General features: G+C 39.6%; 1 protein-coding gene across 1 annotated transcript in view; it reads right to left on the reverse strand.

The window, feature by feature from the left end:
• ITPR2 (inositol 1,4,5-trisphosphate receptor type 2) overlaps positions 1-20223 on the reverse strand; it is a 296427-nt gene that overhangs the window by 67412 nt on the left and 208792 nt on the right. Inside the window, exons 16-21 of the mRNA XM_013003968.2 lie at positions 20041-20213; positions 18163-18282; positions 17855-18040; positions 16323-16574; positions 15724-15868; positions 13944-14094 (exon numbers count right to left, since the gene is read on the reverse strand). Coding sequence (XP_012859422.2) covers positions 13944-14094; positions 15724-15868; positions 16323-16574; positions 17855-18040; positions 18163-18282; positions 20041-20213 — 1027 coding nt within the window. The remainder of the gene's footprint in view (positions 1-13943; positions 14095-15723; positions 15869-16322; positions 16575-17854; positions 18041-18162; positions 18283-20040; positions 20214-20223) is intronic.

Here is a 20223-nt window from a genome sequence, read left to right on the forward strand (position 1 = left end):
CCTAGATGTAAAAGCAAAGACGGTGGAGCAAGACCTAGCATAAAACTTCATGGTAAACCGAAATCCCTATTGGAGAGCTGAAAAAAGTTCAGTGGAGAAAAATTTAAAGAAAACAAACAAGGGAAACTGGGAAGAATTCTTAAAATGAAACTGGCTCGCACCTAGACAGTCTTGGATTTGGGTCCTTATCCTTAAGTTTGTTTTGGTGCTTTCTCACCCATCTCCAAATATATACCTCCTCAGAGGCTCACCTGACACCCAGCAATTCATTTCCCCACTTTTCCATTTCCTTCTTCCTTCCTTCGTTTCTTTCCTTCCCCCTGGACACGGGCAGCTCCTGCGTTCAAGGTATTGTTAAAGAGCAAGCAAGCTATGAACCAGAACACATACTTCCTGGACAGCTGTGAAAAATGTGTTTCACAACACACTAGGAAGAACACAATGCTGGGAATAAACGAAAATTGCATACGAATCTTCGAAAAATCAATATTCTGAACTGTAAACTGAAAGAGGTTGTAAAGATTATATTTAGACTAAGCCTCCTAATTTTATTAAGAAAGAAATTATTTTCTGGCAAGTTTTCTATCTACCAATATTTTCTTCCTTTTGTGCCTATATAACAATATTAAATCTTTTTTTTCTGATCCACCTCCCATCTCAATTTCCCTTACCCTTTTCAAAAGCAACTCTCTGGCCAGAATAAGCATTTCAAGGTGCATCATGTGACATCTCTGCCAAGACCCCCCAAAAAACCCAAGTAGCTATTTATAACTAGATGGAGAGTGATGCAGCTCTCACTCGATTTCTTCTCCAACAATTCCAACAATATGTACAAGGGGGCTTGAGAAAGTTCATGGGAAAGTGGAAATAAGAGGTAAGGGAATTTTTTATTCATTCATTTTGATTTGTAAGTAAAACATATTCTGTGTGGTCGCACTGTCCATCTCATCAAATCAAGTCATTAATAATACCCCATTAACCCCCCATAAATATGGGATTTTCCTTCTCATCCTCGCTCTGCACCTTCCTCCTCGCCATAATTTCCTGTCCCTCACCTTCCCCACCCTAAGCTCCCTGTTAGTCTTATCATTTGGTGTGAAGACCACTTTTTGCTTTTCCTTATAATAATGGGTCATTAAATATTTTCTTTGTAAGATTGACTTACGTTGCTAAGTATAATGTTCTCTAGTTTTGTTCATGTCTTATGGCATTTAATGGAATCATTTTTATTTATTTATGCATCCTATATTTCCATTATATGAAAGTACCAAAGTTTATCCATTCCTCTAGAATCGAAGTTTTGACTGTTTCCATCTGTTTGCTAACATGGAAATTGCTGCTATAAACATAGGTGTGCAAATATCTGTTCGTGTTGTGTTCTTTGTTTCTTCAAGGTATATATCCAGCAGAAAGATTGCAAGATCATGCGGTAATTATATTTATATTTGTTTAAGGAAGCACCATACTGATGTCCATAGTGGTTTCACAAGTCGACATTCCCACCAGCAATGTCTGAGCATCCAATCTCTCCACATCCTCTGCAGCACTTAGTATTTTCTGGTTTTGTGAACTTTGCTAAGAGTGTTGGTGTCAGGTGGTGACTCATTGTTTTAATTTGTATTTCTCTTATTACTAATGAATGAAACCATTTCTTCAGATGGTTGTTTACTGTCAGGACTTCATCATTAGTTAATTACCTATTCACATTGTGTGTCCATTTTTTGAACAGGTTATTTGTATTTTTCTGAATATGGTATTGTCGTTTTTAATAGATTTTTTTAAATTAGCCCTTTATCTGATCTATCCTTACTTAATATTTTTTCTCAATCTGTGGTTCTCTTTTAACTCTTTTGAAGTGCATACATGTTGTGTCCCCAGTCCTTTCTTTGTCTTCTACAGTGTGGATATTTTTCATTATGTTCAGTAGCATATTAGGGCACGTACAATTGTCCCTATTTCTCATTGATGGTCTTTATGGTTCTCGGTTTATGTTTAGGTCTTTAATCCATCTTGAGTTCGTTTTTTAATGTGGTATGAGATATAGGTCTTGTTCATTCTTTTATAGATGGAGATCCAATTTTTCCTGCACCATTTATTGAAAATGCTATGTCTTCCCCCACATAAGTTATTTTAGTCCTTTATCAAAAATCAGGTGTTTTGGGTTGTATTTCTGGGTTCTCAATTTTAATTCTTTGGTCTCCGTCTCTATTGTACTAGTACCAAGCTATTTTGATTACCATAGCTACATAATAGGTTTTAAAGTCTGCGAGTGAAATCCTCCTACTTTATTTTTGATTTTCAATAGCATATTACTTTTCCTGGGTTTCCTTCCTTTCCCAAAAGAAAGCTGGTGATTCATTTTTCCATTTCTTTTAAGAATTGTGATGGGATTTAGATTGAAATTGAATTGGATTGGATTTCTAAAGTATTTTGTAAAATATTGATATTTTCACTATATTTAGCCTACTTATCCAGGAGCATGGGAGGCTGTTCCATTTGTGGATGCCTCTCTGGATTTCTTGTAGGAATGTTTGGTAGTTTTCTTTGTATATGCCTTTTGTTTCTCTGGTAAAATTTGATAATGGAATTTTCCCACAAATCTTTAATGTCCCCTCATATGTTGTAGGTACAATGACTCATTGTGACCCAATGAAAAACAGATTGAAATACTGTCCAGTCCTGAACCATCCTCACAATCACAGGTATGTTTGTGCCCATTCTCCAAATCACGGTGTAAATCCATCTTATTTAAGGTTCTTTTCTTTTTCAGTAACCTTCTACATTACCAAGCGTGGTATCCTTCTCCAGGGATTAGCCCCTCCTGATAACAGGTCTACAGGAAGCAAGATAGAGGCTCGCCATTGTTGATTCTAAGGAATATTCTGACTGTACATTTACCAACACAGATATGTTTATTCTTCTGGTGGTCCATGGCAAGTTGAATATTCTTAACCAACACCATAAAGGAAATGCATCAAGTCTTGGGTATTCCTTTTCCATTGATCAGCTTTTGCATCCATATAAGGCCATTGAAAAATACCACAGCGTGGTCAGGGCCCCTTCAAAGTGCCACTCACCCCCACCCCTCCTCGATTCCCTACAAAGGGTTGGACCCACACAGTGGTAAATCACCCGAAGAAGCTCTAATCCTCTGGGGACAGAAGGATCAATCAGATTTTGGTGGTGCATGTACCTTCTTCTCTAGGAACACACGCCCCTGACTTCCTGACTTGAAACCTCAAGGAAAGGAAGTTCTAAAAGCAAATTGAATTCTCTATTGATTTCTTTTCTAAAATGATTTCCCACGTTCAACATCACAGATTCGCATCTCAACCAAAGGGAGTAGCTCTGCAAAGGGGCCCGCATGTTAGTGTTCGACTATCAAAATCAACCATGGGAAGCCCGCAGATTTGGCAGTGTGAAGAGGCAAAGTGAAAAAGGATAAGAAGAAGCCGCACTCTGTTTGGGTCTTCCCAAGTCCCAGAATTCTGGTTTTCTATGACACACTGCCTTTCCATATCGTGATGCATGTAAGAGTGGGGAGAAGATTGTGAGAAGACCTAACATTTACTTCATGATGCTGACTTGCACCCTAGTTTCGTTCAAACAATAAACATGGCTAATTGGGCAGATATTAACCGCATGGCTAAACAATGAATCAGGCCTAAACCATTTCCAGACTGTCAAGTTCCCTTCCCCAGCACACATGTATTCTAATGTAGATGACACTTACTCTCATTATACAGAATTAAAACATATCAGGTTGCTCATTAGTAAAATGTGTAAGCAGGATTCACGGTTGTTCCCAACTATTTCAATGACTCTCTAGTAGGACAAAATATAGCCAATTGTGAGCTTAATTATCAGTAGTATAAATCTTTGGATTGCACAGCCTCTGGTAAGTACTAAAAATAAATGCATAGCTTTTAAAGTAGAATGTTTGTAAATTATATTTTAAAATCTAGGCTTGTCAACTGGCATGTGCATTTGATTTCAGTTTTTATATGTAATCAAAAAAGAACACTACTTGATATAATCCTTCTGCCCAAAAAGATCAATTACACTGAACGGTGCCTATGCATTTTAAATCACCGAGAGCAAATGATAGGTATTAGGCAAAGCAAATTGACTCAACCACATAGCCTGCTGGGAATGAATACTTTTGTTTGGAAACAGTATTTCTTTTCTTAATTGCACACATAGCCAATGAAAGGTTGATAGTTGTGAAGATTAGAATCTTCTATTTCCCCACAGTGAAGGTCAGGGCTATGTGGATTTCCTGTGTCTCCATGCAAGTCCAACCGGATAATTTTCTGAACGGACCACCTCTAAGGCTCAAAAATGAAACCCTGCCTCTGAGCCTAGGAATTTCTGCTGGATGTCCCAACTAGAAGTTACTGTGATAGTAACCAGCCACAGATTAAAGCTAAACTCAAACCCCCAATGTGAGGACAATTCTAGTGATACCCAGGTGGACTTTGCGGTAACCAAGAACCCGAAAGAAGGAAATAAAATTGCTACTTTCCACGCCAGTCATACCCATCGCCTCCGACACTAATAATTGGCATTTAAACCTGCAGGATTCGCCACAAAGACAAATGAGTGCTCCGAGCGCACGCCACTGAGGGCGACGCACAAAACTGGAGCCATTGTCCTTCGTGTCGCGCTGTTTCTTCTGTTCCCCTTCAACTGACCTTCAGAGCAAGGCTGGCGGAGGGCTATGAAGGAAGCCGTTTCTCTAAATGGCCAACCCCAGCTGTGATGTACTAGCATAGAATGCTTATTTCTGATCGCTGCTAGAACTGAATGCCGATGAAGAGGGATCCCATGGATAGAGTAGAACTACCCCCACGGGCTTGGCGAGGCCATACTAGTCCTTGCGACAGGAGCAGATTGCGCCCCGTCTTCATCCTGCAGAACCGCGGGGTGCGGTGGAACTGCCAACCTGTCTGCGAGGCGCCAGGCCCTTAACGGCTGAATCACCCGGGCGCCTGGAGTACGATTGATTATTAAGCAGTGAATTAGTAAGAAGAATACAAATGCCATGTTTTGTTGCACACAGTTTAACATGTGTGGCATGAAAATAGAAAGCGGTGCCACTCACTTGAAGGGACTAGTTTATCTAGAAATAACATGTATAAATTACTTTCTATTTTTAAAATTTGTTTTGTAAATGACGTCTCATTGGAAATAGTATCGCCTCATTAAAATCATTTGGCTATAACAGAGCCAAAATGAAGATAGGCCCATATTATAATGCTGCACCATCATCAACCTCCTGTGAATTGTCCTCTAAATAAGTCATCCACCCCACCGGCCCATCACCAGGTACTTCCATCATCTGGGATTTCCCTCTGGCATCAATTCTTGCCTCTGGCACACCCCAGGAATGGCTCCTGTGCCTGATACTCCTGTCTCCGCACCTGGAGATCTCAGAAATATGAATATGTTTCCTCTTGCTTCTTTTGTTAAGAATTTGGAGTTTGATAAAACTTTCATTAGTAATTTATAGTTTAGTAGGGCTCAGCTACAAATAACACACCCAGAAGAGTTGTAAGCATGATTCTTTGTGTTTGGGTGTCAGCTTGCACCACAGCATTGAGCAATCCATTAGCTTCTTTATGGAAGAAAATACCTGGCAATCTGCTCCCAGGACCGGGCCATCCAGGACCCCCGGAGCAGTGCACCCTGCCACAGCATTGCTAAGAGTCAATACAAGTCAACAGACAATCAAAATTATTTAGAATTCATTTTTTGGGGATTTGGATTTTTTTTTCAACCTTCCAAACTAATGAAATATAGTTATGATAACTGTTGTAATGCCCACATCACTAAATTTTTTAAGTTGGGAGGTAAGACATATACCATCTCATTCCATAGTTCAAACACATCAAACAGTATTGTACAATTGTACCCACATCAGTTTCCAAACATTCTTTTCCTTCCGGGATTCCTTTAGTGACATTGGCTCCCTTTTAACCCACCCCCATCCCCACTGTACTTCTCTCCCAAGAAACCCTTATTCTCCTTGCTGTCCCGATGGTTTCATCAATCCTGGGTTTCATATACCAAAAAACAGAAAAACACATAAGACAAATTCAAGGAGGTCACCCCAATGACGTAATACATTGGAGATAAACCCCAATATAAACAAACAAACAGAAAATACAGGGTTAAATTTTTGTCTGACTTCGAACACATCATTTACCCCTGGTTTTTCTCTTCACTCGTGGCCCACTCTGTTCCTCCGCTACTTAATTGCTCAATGTCGAGTTCCCAGGATTCAGGCTTTAGAGATCTTTTCTTCCCAATCAACCACCGCTCCCTAAGTCATCTCAGTCTGTTTCATATTTTGAATGCCTTTTCAACACTATCACATTTATATCTCTGCTCTGTTAATACCCTAAGTATTATTCATATGTACAGCTGTTGACATAATATCACCAGTTAGACAGGCTTTGAAATCTAACAGAATCCTGATTTGTCCTCAAAAACTGATCATCCACTAGTCTTTCCCATCTCAATAAATAGCATATTCACCAAGCTGTTAATTCAAGTCCAAGAAATAATCTTTGAATCTCTTGTCTCTCCCATTGCACATCTAAGTTCCATCAATGTAGACTGTAAAATTCCAAATCCATCTACTTCTTACCATCTTCATCACTACCTTTCTCCAGGACCATCCAATTCCCCAACAGCTTCTGAACTATGGTCTTCCCCAAATATCCACAGACGTACTGCCTATTCTCCACTCAACAGGCAAAGTGATCAGATCACATCATTCCTTTCACAGAGCCCTCCAGAGGCTGAAGAACACGCTCAGAACAAACATCGAATCCAAAGGCTTTCAAGGCTCTACCATTTGACCTTCACCAGACATCTCCATTAGGATCCTCCTCTTGTCTTACTGTACCTCCGCCATGTCCATCTTTTTGATGTTCCCCGTATACTAAGCTTGTTTCTGCCTCGGTGATTACTTCCTAGTTGTATGCAGGTAACTGCTCAAAAGCCTAAGAAGATGTTCTGTTCATCCTAACCTTATTCACCCATCTGTCCTTCCCTCCCTCTCAATAGCACTGTCCTACTTTTTCTTCATAGTATTATCTGATGCTGAGTATGGACTCTTTTTTTTTTTTTTTTTTTTTAAGTACCTTCCCTTCCCTTACCACTAAGGGAAGGCTAGAGATTCTGCTGGCTTATTATCTGTCCTGCCCACATCCATCCCACCCCGCCCCCTGCCAACAGGAGGTGGGAGAGGGACTTTATCTTTTTTTAACATTTTATTAGGGGCTCATACAACTGTTATCCCAATCCATACACACATCAATTGTGTAAAGCGCATTTGTACATCGTTTCTCAAAACATTTTCTCTCCATTTAAACCCCCGACATTAGGTCCTCATTTTTCCCCTCCCTCCCCGCTCCCCCCTCCCGCATGAGCCCTTGATAGTTTATAAATGGGTATTTTGTCATATCTTGCCCTGTCCGACGTCTCCCTTCACCCACTTTTCGGTTGTCTGTCTCCCAGGGAGGAGGTCACACACAGTTCCATGTAATCGGTTCCCTCTTTCCTACCCATTCTCCCTTTACCCTCCCTGTTTTGCCACTCACACCACTGGTCCTATAGGGCTCATCCGTCCTGGATTGAGGGACTTTATCTTGGTCATGGTTTATTCCCCGGAATTAGAGCAGTGTGAAGCATGTAGTAACCTACTCTCATTGAGTCTAACCTCACTCATAGGGACCTGACCTAGGTTTCTGAGACTGTAAATCTTCAGGTGTGCCGACAGCCTCATCTTTCTCCCTGGTGCCAACAAGCCTCTTTTAGCATATAGTAGGTGTTTAAAAATATTTGTTGAAATAATCAATTAATGGTCCTCAAAAAGAATAATTGAGATATCCATGGATTACTGGAACTCATGAAAAAAAGAACAATCTAAAAAATTTAAAGACAGAAAAAATGTATCTCAAAAGTACAAAATGGACCAGATGGGGGAGTATAAAATGCATACGAGATATTAGCAAACTTTCAGAAGAAGGGGTGGGGGGAAATCACTTTTCTTTAGGGGAAAACCCTGAACGTACATAGTAAATGCGAACACAAGATGTTAGGAGCCACGTAGAACATGTTTCTAGGGTGGTTCAGTTCACAGTAAACTACAGATGGTACAAGCATCACACCAGAATGCATCTTAAATATCGACATCTCCGTTTGGGAGGACCTTCTGGCATCGTTCAAAAGAACCTCTCACTAGTGGACTCAGGCAGCAGCATGAAGGTAGACACCTGCATGCCTCTGCTCTTTGATGATGTGCCACTGCAGCGCTTGGCCTTGGCTTTGCTCTTATTCATACATTATTGATAGGCTTTCATTGTGCTAAAAATTTAGACTTACAGAGAGGATGAAACGATAGTAAGGAAGCTGCATATCCTCTATTTTTCTCCATTTGTTTTCTTAGCCCCTCCCTTTCCCTCCCTCCCCCTCCCATTCTCTCTGTATAGCTACTATATAGCACAATTTCAGGAGTCCTGGTGACAGAGTAGATGAAGTATTTGAGCTATGTGAGAGTTAAGACTTGTGCCACATTTATGGGCCAAGACTCTCAGGTAGTTAACACCTAGTAATTCCCCATGACCAGATTTAACAAAGTGTAATTACAGCCAATCAGTTATGTTTCCATAAAGAGGTAAGATTAGGGTGGAACGTAACACTCTTATTCACATTACAGCTATCCCTGACACAAGTAAAAGGACCTATGATGACCCCAATTCTACCTTACAAATCCAGCTAGACCAGACCATGTGCACTGGGACAGATAAGAGCTCTCGACACTTGGAATCCAGGACAGATTAAACCACACAGGACCAGTAATGGGAGTAATGATACCATGAGGGTTAGGGAAAGGCAGGGAAAGAAGGGGGAGAAATGGGGAGCCATCTACAATGATCAGTGTATAACCACCACCACCACCCCCAGGGGACAAACAACAGAAACGTGGGTGAAGGGAGATAGCGGATAGTGTAAGATATGAAAATCATTTATCATTTATCAGGGGTTCTCGAGGGTAGGAGGTTGGGGGAGGGAGGGAGAAAAGAGGAGCTGATACCAAGGGCTCAACCAGAAAATGCTTTGAAAATGATGATGGCAACAGATGTACAAATGTGTTTGATACAATTGATGGATGGGTTGTGATAAGAGCTGTAAGAGCCCCCAGTAAAATGATTTATTAATTTAAAAAAAAAAAAAGGAAGTTTCCTTGGGAGTGTGGCCTCCCTCCACTAGAAGGATGCTGTGGCAATGCTTGTTTTGTTTTTGCCTGAGTTTGGATCCTTCATCTGGCTCACTGACCTCCAGTTCTTTGAACCTGAGCCAAAAGCCTACCATATTGCCTGCTGATTCTGGGAGGTCAGTGGTCTGCCCTCTGACCTGACAACCTTGGATTCACTGGAATCTGCCATCGCAAGGCTGACCTGCTGACCTTAAGATTCAGCTGTCAGCCTATTGTCTTCCTGCCGATCTTGAGTTCATGAGCTCCCAGAGGTTTGTGAGTCCAAAGACTCCAACTTACTATCCAGCCCACGGACCTGGAATATGTCTGGACTTGGTCTCACCTACATATATACATATACATATAGCTTTATATATAATGGAATATACATCTATGTATAAGATATATTTATATAAATGTATATATGTAAAACCCGTAATATAGAGAACCCAGCCTAAAACAAGTGCTAACTGCAAGGTCAGGTTCAAAACCACCAGACATTGTTGGTGGTTTATAATATTCTCAGTTATAATTCTTTATAATATTCTCAGTTAAATTGATTCTCCCTTTAGTACTTTCTAATTTAACCTATATTTATGTGGAAACAAAGGAAACACTACCATTTTATTCTATGTCTTTTCTGTGTTCAATCAAATTTCATTTCATTTCTTCCTGAGTCAAAACTCAGGGGCACTTCAGCTTAGTTTTTTGTCTGCTTGTTAGTTTATGATTCAAGTTATATTTCATGTCCCAATGTTTGTTTGAAGATATTTAATCCAAGTCAGTGTGCTATCTTACAGTTTTATTTTGCATCATAATTATTCAGAGAATATTTTTCATCAACGATCTTGATTCTCTTTTGTATTTTGGTCTTAGATTCATTAGGAAGAAGACTAGTACACAAGTATGCATTTTGTGGATGAGTTGATGAAAGGGGTGGTGTACACAATTCTCCAGCTCAAGAGCACCCTCTCCTGTTAGAGTAGTAGAGTGCAGTTGCCTTAAAATTTGGCTTTGGGGGAAGGGCTGGGCCAGAGTCATACAGACTTCAATTTTTGGTTTTCATTTGTCTTAAGATATTTGGGGTTTCCCACCTTGTTTCTCTTCCCCTTCCCCCAAAAGGCCTATCCTTTCCTTGAGCCCCTGCTCATCACAGAAGCTCTGATTTTCCAGGACTGCTACCTGTATACTTTTGAATCCTCAGTGCTCCGATCTACCAAAATTATGTTTTGATATTTCCACAGGAAGGATGCAGTTTCTCTTTCCGAGGGTGATTTTTCCCCCAATCCCCTCCTGTCTTTTCCACAAAGGTTCCCCAGGAAACCAAACTGCCACAAAGGAGATAGTTCTCTTAAAATTTTATGTTTATTTCTTCACTTACAATAATTGGAGTTTATACTGTCCTCTGCCTTATAGTTATGTTGAATGTCAAGGATTTATGTGGTTGAATTTGCTTCTCATTGATCTCTACATTTGGGGGAGGATTTAGGAGAAACCGAAATGTAGGTATCCACCTTTAGCTATCTGAACAGCCCTCACTTATGCTTAGCCAGATATTTCATCCTTATATCTGAACTTCAATTTTCTGGTTTTACCATTTTGCTCTCGTTTTCCTCCACTGTGATTAATATTACTGTGCTCCATCATATCCGCTCAGCAGAGAACACGCATCTATTCTCCTAGTTGCTGGGCATCGTGGTGCCTAGTTGCTGGGCATCGTGCTCACAGCTGAGCCCTTCGATGGACATCAACTTTGTCCTTAGACACTGAGAAGAGCCCCTGTCAGAGCAACATGAATTCTGCTAGAGTTGAAAGGGGAGCAAATATCAAATTCATAGTGAAGCCTGACTGGAAGAATATGAAATTGATGCCTCCACGTAAATCAGCAACTTTTAAATGAATAACTCATGTTACAGAGAGGGAAAATGATCTTCAAGATGAAGCCCAAGGCAAAAATTCATCAATTTGCAAAACTACAATAATAATAATCATGTTTGTACACAAGGACCAGCAGCAGAAATATTAGCTAACACTGCAGACATCCAAATTGATGCCATTTATACCATTCTTACTTAATGTCTACCAAAACAGCTGGGCCCAGATCCGCTGCAGGCAAGAACAGAGCTTTCAGTGGAGATTTATAGCCGGTGATATTCAGATCCTAAAGCATTTCATTGAAGAATTGTACCGGGAGATGAAACACAGCGTTACCAGAGCAATTCTGAAGCCTAAGCATGATCAAAGCCCTGGCTACCACGAAGTGGTCCAGCAAAAGCTGACCAATCAAGAGCAAACAACATGGCAAAGATCCCGCTCAAGGCACTTTGCTTGCTGACTTTTTAGAGCGACGGTTCTCAACCTGTGGGCCGCGACCCCTTTCGAGTGGAATGAGTCTTTCACAGGGGTCGCCTAAGGCCATCGGAAAACACATATTTCCGATGGTCTTAGGAATGGAGACACCATGGAGACACGGCTCCTCTATCTTCAGGTGGGTCCACCCACATACAGTACCCAGCGTGAAGACTGTTACCCATGCTATACCATGCTTCAAGACAAAATTTCATTTACTTGTAATTAGAAATCAATATTTCACAATATATAACTACATATTATTTTTGTGATTAATCATTATGTTTTAATAATGTTCAATTTGTAATAATGAAAATATATCCTGCATATCACATATTTACATGATGATTCATAACAGTAGCAAAATTACAGTTATGAAGTAGCAATGAAAATAATTTTATGGTTGGTGGGTCACCACAACATGAAGAATTATATATTAAAGGGTCACAGCATTAGGAAGGTTGAGAACCACTGTTTTAGAGTGTCAAACAATAATGTCTGATTATTATGAGAGTTTTGAGAAAGTTAGCCAAAGTTTTAGCAGAAAAAGTTTCAGGATACTAAATTCTTTAAGGGATGGCTAAAAGGCTGATATCATTGCTTGCCAAACGGTCTTGTCCTTCTTAAAGGTTTGAAGTGTCAGCTAAATCTGCACAGAAGGAGCACACCAGCTCAAGTGAGCTGGAGATTTTAAATAATAAAATCCAAGATCAGAGGAGGAAAATGTATTCAAGCTTAAATTCTGAGCACCTGGTTTGCAGAAGGCTTTGTATGACAATGAAATCCCACAATCCATTGCAGAGTCCCTATGTGATTTACGCCTCTATTGAATTCCTTTGGACCACTGAGTAGGGAGGTAAACAGTCTTGCCCTCAGACAAAGTGCATTAGGAAGTGGATTGCTGCAGATATCAGACTCACTGCCACTGGATAGCCTGAAGAGTGGAGTGGAGCTGTCCGTTTGGGTTTCCAAGAGTGAATGTTTGCGGGAGTACAGGGCCTCATCTTCCTCGCACAGAGCAGCTGGTGGGTTTCAGGAACTAACCGTGGAGTTGGCGGTTTAGCACATGGTCCAGGAGACCACCAGGGCTCTTACTGCAGATATTGTTTCAATTTTAACAGCTTATCATTCATTTTTCCCTTATGACCCACTTTCGATTTGTTCTAGTAATTATTTTCTGCTTTCTTCCGGATGAATGTTTTTCGGTTTTATTTCATTGTTGTTGGAGGGGATGATTTTCTTTGTATGAAATCGCACAGAATAAGTAAATCTGTAGATATAGTAACTAGATTAACAGTTTCCTAGGGCTAAGGCAGGGGAGACTGGGGGAATGGGGAGCTAATAATAATGGCTACGTGAATGAAGAAAATGTTCTAAAATGATTGTGGTGATAACTGCAAAACACTTTTTAATCGATATAAACCAATGGTATGTGAATTATATGACAAGTGTCTTGATCTTGATGGAGCTTATGCGGAGAAATAAAGTACATTGGTATAGAGATATCGATACACACAGAGAGAGATATAATCCTTCGATTACATTTTTCCATGAACTTTTTGAAACCCTCGAATGGGCTGAGTGCATTCCTCAGTGGACATTTTGCCAATAATTTCCTGCCTCGGGGCTTGCTTTCAGTGCATCTATTCTAAGACCATTGTCATAGACAATATTTATTATAAGACCAGCACTATTGTGTTTTTTTGTACATTTTATACATTCACTTAATTCTCATAGGAGGCTAGGAAGAAGATACTATTATTAGTATCTTCATTATTAGAGAAAAGAAAATCAAAAAAGATAGGCACCTTGCCTAAACTAATAAATCAAAAAGGTGGGATTTGGATGCAAGCACTCTGACCCCCAAGTACAAACTCTTGTTCACTTGGGCAGGCAGCCTCCCACACAGCCATACAGTCTCGGTCTCACCAGTGCCACCCTGCGCCTGCCCTTTCTTTGCATTTTTATGACCTTCTCTGAAGCATAATTAGTTTATGACACACACCAAAATAATTACAAGTGTTAAGACTTTTTCTTTAATTAACACATAATACTGCCATTAGTGGATTGACCATAATGTGAGTTGCTAAAAATGAAACTGGATCTTATGGATTTGTCTTTCGAAGCTTTAGCATGGAGAAAGGCCAGATATGCTTGTAAATCTACCTATGATCACACAGTCTTACCATAGAATTGCTTTTATATGTACACATACCTTGTAAAAAGATAAGTACAGATTATCGATCACTTCGCTTTGGGTTCATTTCTTTTCCTTACTTCCAAGTGATAGCATAAAGATTATATAAGTTTAAACAAAAATTCTTACCTCCATCCTGAAATTTGCTTAATCTTTCAAAATACGATGACATGGGAGCTTGTACAATATCTAAGATTGCCAGAAGGGTTCTTGTCAGCCTTAATAACTCACTAAAGCTATAAAATCCAAAGTATATAAGATTCCGAGCCAAATGGACCACCTTAATTTGAAAAGAGAGGGAAAAAAGGAGGAGTGAAAAAGAGGAACTTTGAGAACATCAAAAGACATCCTTTTCTATTCAATTAATTGACCTGTCACCAAACTTCATAAATCTTTAACATCTAAAGTTTTAAATACCTGTGAAAGTATCTTGAATTTCAATTTATTCAAATTTAGAACTAAATCCAAATCAGACCAGTTAATCAACCCCATCAAGAAGATAAAATTTGGATATATTTAGTTGGCTAAAGAAATTTATGTTTGAATTGTTTGCCTCCTAATTAAAATATTACATCACTAAATGTGAGTATATCAGCTAATAAATGAGACATCAATTAATTACTTAATAAATTATCATTATCTATGAAATTTGTCCAGAAATACATGTTATATCTTCTACTTCCAATGTGGTCTTCCGAATATTATAGACATAGCGTGAAAGCCAGCCTCCAAGATGGTCAGGGATGCCTAGTCTCCTTCCAAACAGTGCCAGAGTTGGACCATGTGACCATTAGAATACAGCAGAACTGATCTCATGTCACTTCCAAGAAAAGGTTATAAAAGACTAACTTCCATCTTGTGCTCTCTTTTCCAGATAACCCATGTTGAGGGAAGCCAGGTGGCATCAATGGGAACAGCTGGGAGCCTATAGACAGGTCCACATGGAAGAAGCTAAGGTGCCTGCTCATCAGTTAACAAGGAAGACCACAAACCAGCATGTGAGTGAGCTTAGAATGAAATAATCTATTCTTAGATGACCGCAGCCACAATCAATAGTTTGATCCCAAACTCATATAATGTCCTGAGACCCCCGACTAAGCCTACAAGGATCTATGATCATAGAAACCACAAGATAATCAATGTTGGTGTTGGTCTATGTTCTAATTGCTGGAATAATTTGTTCCACAGTAGTAGAAAGCTAAAATAATAGGGACATGTAACAATATATTATTCTTCATAACAATATTCCCCAAATATTACAACTTGAAATTATTTCAGTTCAGTTTAATGAGACTTTCTAAAAGCATCAGCTACAGAGATTTTTTAAAAGTATATCCAAATATATTATATAATATACAAAAATGTCTTTGTTCACTAAATGCAATAAAACTTACATATAAAGAATAAAACTTGTATGAGCCCCTAATAAAATGATGGGGAAAAAAGTAAATGCTTAGAAAATAATGATGGCAACATAGGTACAAATATGCTTGATACAATTGATGTATACCTTATTATGAGCTGTAAGAGTCCCCAATAAAATTATCTTTTAATAAAAATATTTTTTAAAACTTGGAAAAAAAAGAATAAAACACGTGGTAGTTATTGTACAACACTGCTTGATATGACTAAACTATGGAATGATATTATGTATGGATTAGGTCCTAAAGAAATGGTTTAAAAGTTAAATTAATTTTTTTAATCAAGAAAGAGTATTGAACATCAAGTATAATCAAAGACCATCTAAGTCTATATTTTGTCAATGGCAGAGAGAATTATCCCTGCATTCACTAAGCTACTCAATTACCAAGCATCCTAAACATTAGGAGAAAATAGTCGATGTTCAATATGTTTTATTTTATAAGGAAATGTTAAGAAGTTCACAAATTAACTGGTTTTTAAAAATTACCTCAAATGTCAACTTGTTTTTTTCTTTATCCCCAAAAGGAAAGGGTTGATTTACAACTTCTTTCAGGTATTCTTCAACAAATTCCATCGTCAATGCAAACTTCCTCTTCATGTCATTTCTTGATGAGTCTGTTATAGAATCGTATCTGGGAAGAATGAAAGATGATAAGGCAAGTGAAATGGGGTGTGACCATTTAACAACATGAAAATACACAGACTCCATGAATGTCCTGACTTCATACTCTCAGGTAAATTATCTAACCTTCCCAGGTAGTGTCTCTCAACTGCAGCACAGGGCTATTGCAGGATGAATTCATCCGTGCAATGCACTGACATCCGCGTCTGATTATGGCGGATGTCCTCCCTACTCTTAGTATGAAGAATATTTCTGGTTACTGGTTTTGAGAGACTCCACTCTCCTGAAGAGTTGCCTTTTTACACAGCGAGCACTGCTTTCGCTTCCCCCACCTCTAGAAGACAAACAACCCGGTGAAAGCACAGAAATGCCTTCCCCACATTCATTTTCACATAGAAGGCATTTGTTGGCTTTTGAGTTCATCTGCCAAGTTCAAAGGCCTCCAGAACGTTTTCCGGACATACTCATGAATCGTGATCTTCGTTGGGATTTCTGTCCAGAGTCTGGCATAGCGAACAGGCACCACAGACTCTTGGGGATCTCGGTCCACGTGCATGTGGAGCATGAGGCGACAGAAAGATGCCCGGAGGTCAAACGGCAGGCTCTCGTCCGAGACACACCGCAGGATCAAGTCTACAGACAGCTGTGTAGAGATCTGGTTTATGGCCAGATACTGGCGATCCAAGCACATTCTTGCAAAGAGGTTTAGCTGGTACCTTAAAAAATATCAAACACACTGCTTTATTCGCCTTATCATGAAGTTCCAACACCTAATATTACAGATCAGGATCTACTTGGATAATAGCAGTATTTCAAGGCTATCGGGGATCGGAGTAGATCTCTTCTGGTAGTGAGTTTTCAAATGACAACCCCTATATGAAATTGATCCTATGTTAGTTCGATGACAATTTCTCTTGCTTGTTCCAATAATCTGGGTCTTGTCGGATCGCATTTCTCAGGCTCCTAGGACAAAAATACACTAGTCCTGAAGGCTACAGGTAGCAGATCACAGGACGCTAGCCCTCCCTGTCTGTCTTCTCCAACCCCACTCAGCCACAAGCTCTCATGTCTGTACAGTACATTTAGTCCGTCTCAATTCCTACATCAAATATAACCGAGATGAGTGGCATTAGTACACGTGGATTCATGAACCACTGAGGTCAAGAATTAGTTTGGTCTTTATGGAACAGGTCAAAAGACTAGGGAGAATCAGGCATTCTCTTCCTTTCTATGATTCCTGGCATTTGGATCCACCATGTCCAAAGGGCTTTTACCTTGACTTCCCTTGCCTGAAACTAAAAGATGTTACCTTGGTGGCATAGTGGGTTGAGCATTGGAGTGAAAAACCACAAGGTCAGCAGTTCAAAACCACAAGCCAATCCACGAAAGAAAAAATGAGGTTTTCTACTCCTATAAACAGTTACAGTCTCAGAACCCCACAGGGGAGGAGTACTAGTCCGATCCATAGGGTCGATATGAGTCAGAATTGACTCAATAACTATGAGTTTGGGTTTTGAGTTTGCATCCTGCTCCCAAGATATTGAACACCCAGGAACTTCAGTGTCATTGCCATTGATACTTCTGTGGCCATAAGCCACTGCTGAACCCATATAATCACCGATGCCGGTTTCCCTAGAGCCCTATGTCAATACACATTCTGATGTACTAGCTGCCAACTATTGCCTAACTTCCTCAGATGTCACCTCTGCAGCCAGATACATTTCACCAGCACCAGCTTTCTCTCTCTCTCATTCCCTGTCACGTGGGTCCCAAGATCCGTGGCGCATACATACACTCCAAACAATACCATAAATGAAATCCTTGCTGCACAAAAATCCCAAAATACTATTTCATCATAAAATGACCAGTGGTGTGTGTGAAAAATACAGGTGCCAACTTTGGAATGTTTCACAGCTGCGTTACCTTTCCTCTTCCTAGTGTTTGGAGAATAATCCTTTTGTGCGATTTAGAATTATGAGTCTCTACGATACTTCACCTGTAATAGGTCAGAACTTCCAAGTCAGCTTTGGTGCCTTCCTTTGCCTCCTGAGCAAGGTGCCTGATCGCTTTGCCATGAGGTTCTTTGTTGCTATCAATCCAGTAGAGCCAAACTTCTTCATCATCCATCTCATCTGAAAGGATGGAGCTGTCCACGGGGTGGTCTACTTGCATTGAGACAACCCTTGAAGTAAATAACATGCATGAAGGCCTTTAAGAAACTCACAGATAGGATCTGAAAACTAATAGAAGCCTCATGCCTCCATATGATGAACAGACAAAGCAGTCCCTGTCATCTGAGCTTACTTTGTTTGGATGAGAATGTCCGCATTCCCAGGACTCAGCATAAATTTACAGATAAGTTCTTGAGTGACAGGTATGGCAGTGGTATTAGACACACAGAGATCTGATAAATAATCCAAAAATCTGAGGAGAGAAAAAAATGTAAATTGAACACAGAGCATAGCATTTGATAGTCCTAAGAGTAAGAATATAATTTGAGATATAATTTTATTTATAATTACTTCACAGATATTCTGCTCTTTGTTTATATATAGTGTTATGCTATTTTGTTTATACATATAATCTTTACTTCCAGGAAAATCTTTCAAACCATTATCTATCTATCCAAAGTTCAATTGTTCGTACTGAATACAAACGCTGTTCAAAGGCTGTGCCCTCATTTCTATTTATCTGGTGATGGGCGGTCCACCGCACTGTGGCTCAGCAAGACTGGGGAGTACTCCTGTGCCCCCCAGTTAGAGTGCTCCCAAACGGGACATCCAAACCAGGTGGACCCGCGTGGGTGCTGGAGCATGTCTTATAAGGTAAGCACACACTTAAAAGAGGAAGTACGGCCCCCTCTAGTTACAGGCCTGCTTTTACCTTTTAACACATATTTCCCGTACGAATTATTTACGAAAACCTAACTGCTTGATTTTCCTGCAATCGTTGATCACCCGCTAAGGCAGTAGGGTACAACCGAAAGTGAAGTCGGGGTAGAATCAGAAAGCATCCATTTGGCGTCCTGTTTTGGTCCTTTCTGTCAGGGTGACCCAAGGCCAAGGGCTCCCGGAGCTTCTGTGTTCTCATTTCTAAACTGAAAGTAGTAATATATGCCCAGTCTACTTCATGAGAACACGTGCGGATTTAAATGAAACATGTATATGCCTATTTTTAAGTCTGCAACATACTATAAAAACATAAGTTAGAGAAAAATCAATGATGACTAAGATACATAAAAAAGTATGATACACAATCATAGAAAGTTTTAACAAAAATATTAAAATATGAAGCTATTATTTCCCAACATAGCTTCCAGCTAGGACTATACACTTTGGAAGGGGATGTTTCCATCTCTCTGACTCTTCCCTGAAGAATTCTGTGCGATTGGAGTCAAAGCCCAACAAACCAGCAGTTTTATCACTCTCAAAGGACTCAAATTTTGTTTAAATATTGTTTAAATATTCATTGAGTTTTAGAAACAAAAAGAACTTTAGAAAGACAAGATCAGGGTTGGAGGGTGGAAGAAATAAGGTTTCCTAATGAAATTCTCTTAGGACAACCCTGCTCTCCTCAAAGACAGAGCAGGTGCATGATTGAAATGGTAAAAAATAAATTCCTTGGTGCAATTTTCCTGGCCTTTCTCTCAATACATTGTTCCATTGTCTTAAAACACCCTCCTAATAAGCTCCCATGATGATCCTATATTCTCAGGGAAAATAAATCTACAAGATGACTCTTTGGGGATCGCAGAAAGCAGTCCCCACGACCTACTGAGCTGATCTCTGTCTTGAAGTCAACAGGCCCAGGAAAGCCCCTTGGCGGCCTTGGCTTTGATAGTACCTTTGTTAAGTGATCTGAGCAAAACTGGGGAAGTGCATTACTGAAACAGCTTGTCTGCAGCCATTCACTGATCATAGAGAATAAACAAATGCAGGCATGAACTGCAATCTGAGTAGCAATATGGCTTGACTTATACTCATATTCAAATATAAACCAATAGAAAACTTTGACCTCCTATGAGTTAATAACTTTTTATTATATACAATTATAACAATAAACCCAACATAGTTTTCCCCCAAAGTTAAGAAGATGAAAGAATTCTAACAATTAGAAGTTCTAAAGATAAATAAAAAAGCCATAATCCCCCCTAGAAAGAAATCTTTATAAATCACATCAAACCTCGGCTCCCGATTTCTCCTGAGTAAACTGACAAATGTTTCTATTTCTTTTGCTGTGATATGTTTCTCTAGTAGTTTTCTGTTGTTGTGCAACAAAGCTGTGATGGTATCTTCTGCCAAAATATCATAGCCAATCTGGGATTGCATGACACAGAAGTTCTTAGCAATATATTCCTGCAAAGAA

This window comes from Echinops telfairi, unplaced genomic scaffold (assembly GCF_000313985.2).
Source record: "Echinops telfairi isolate 266 unplaced genomic scaffold, ASM31398v2 ScPeMD7_21;HRSCAF=78, whole genome shotgun sequence".
In the NCBI taxonomy this organism is placed as follows: domain Eukaryota; kingdom Metazoa; phylum Chordata; class Mammalia; order Afrosoricida; family Tenrecidae; genus Echinops; species Echinops telfairi.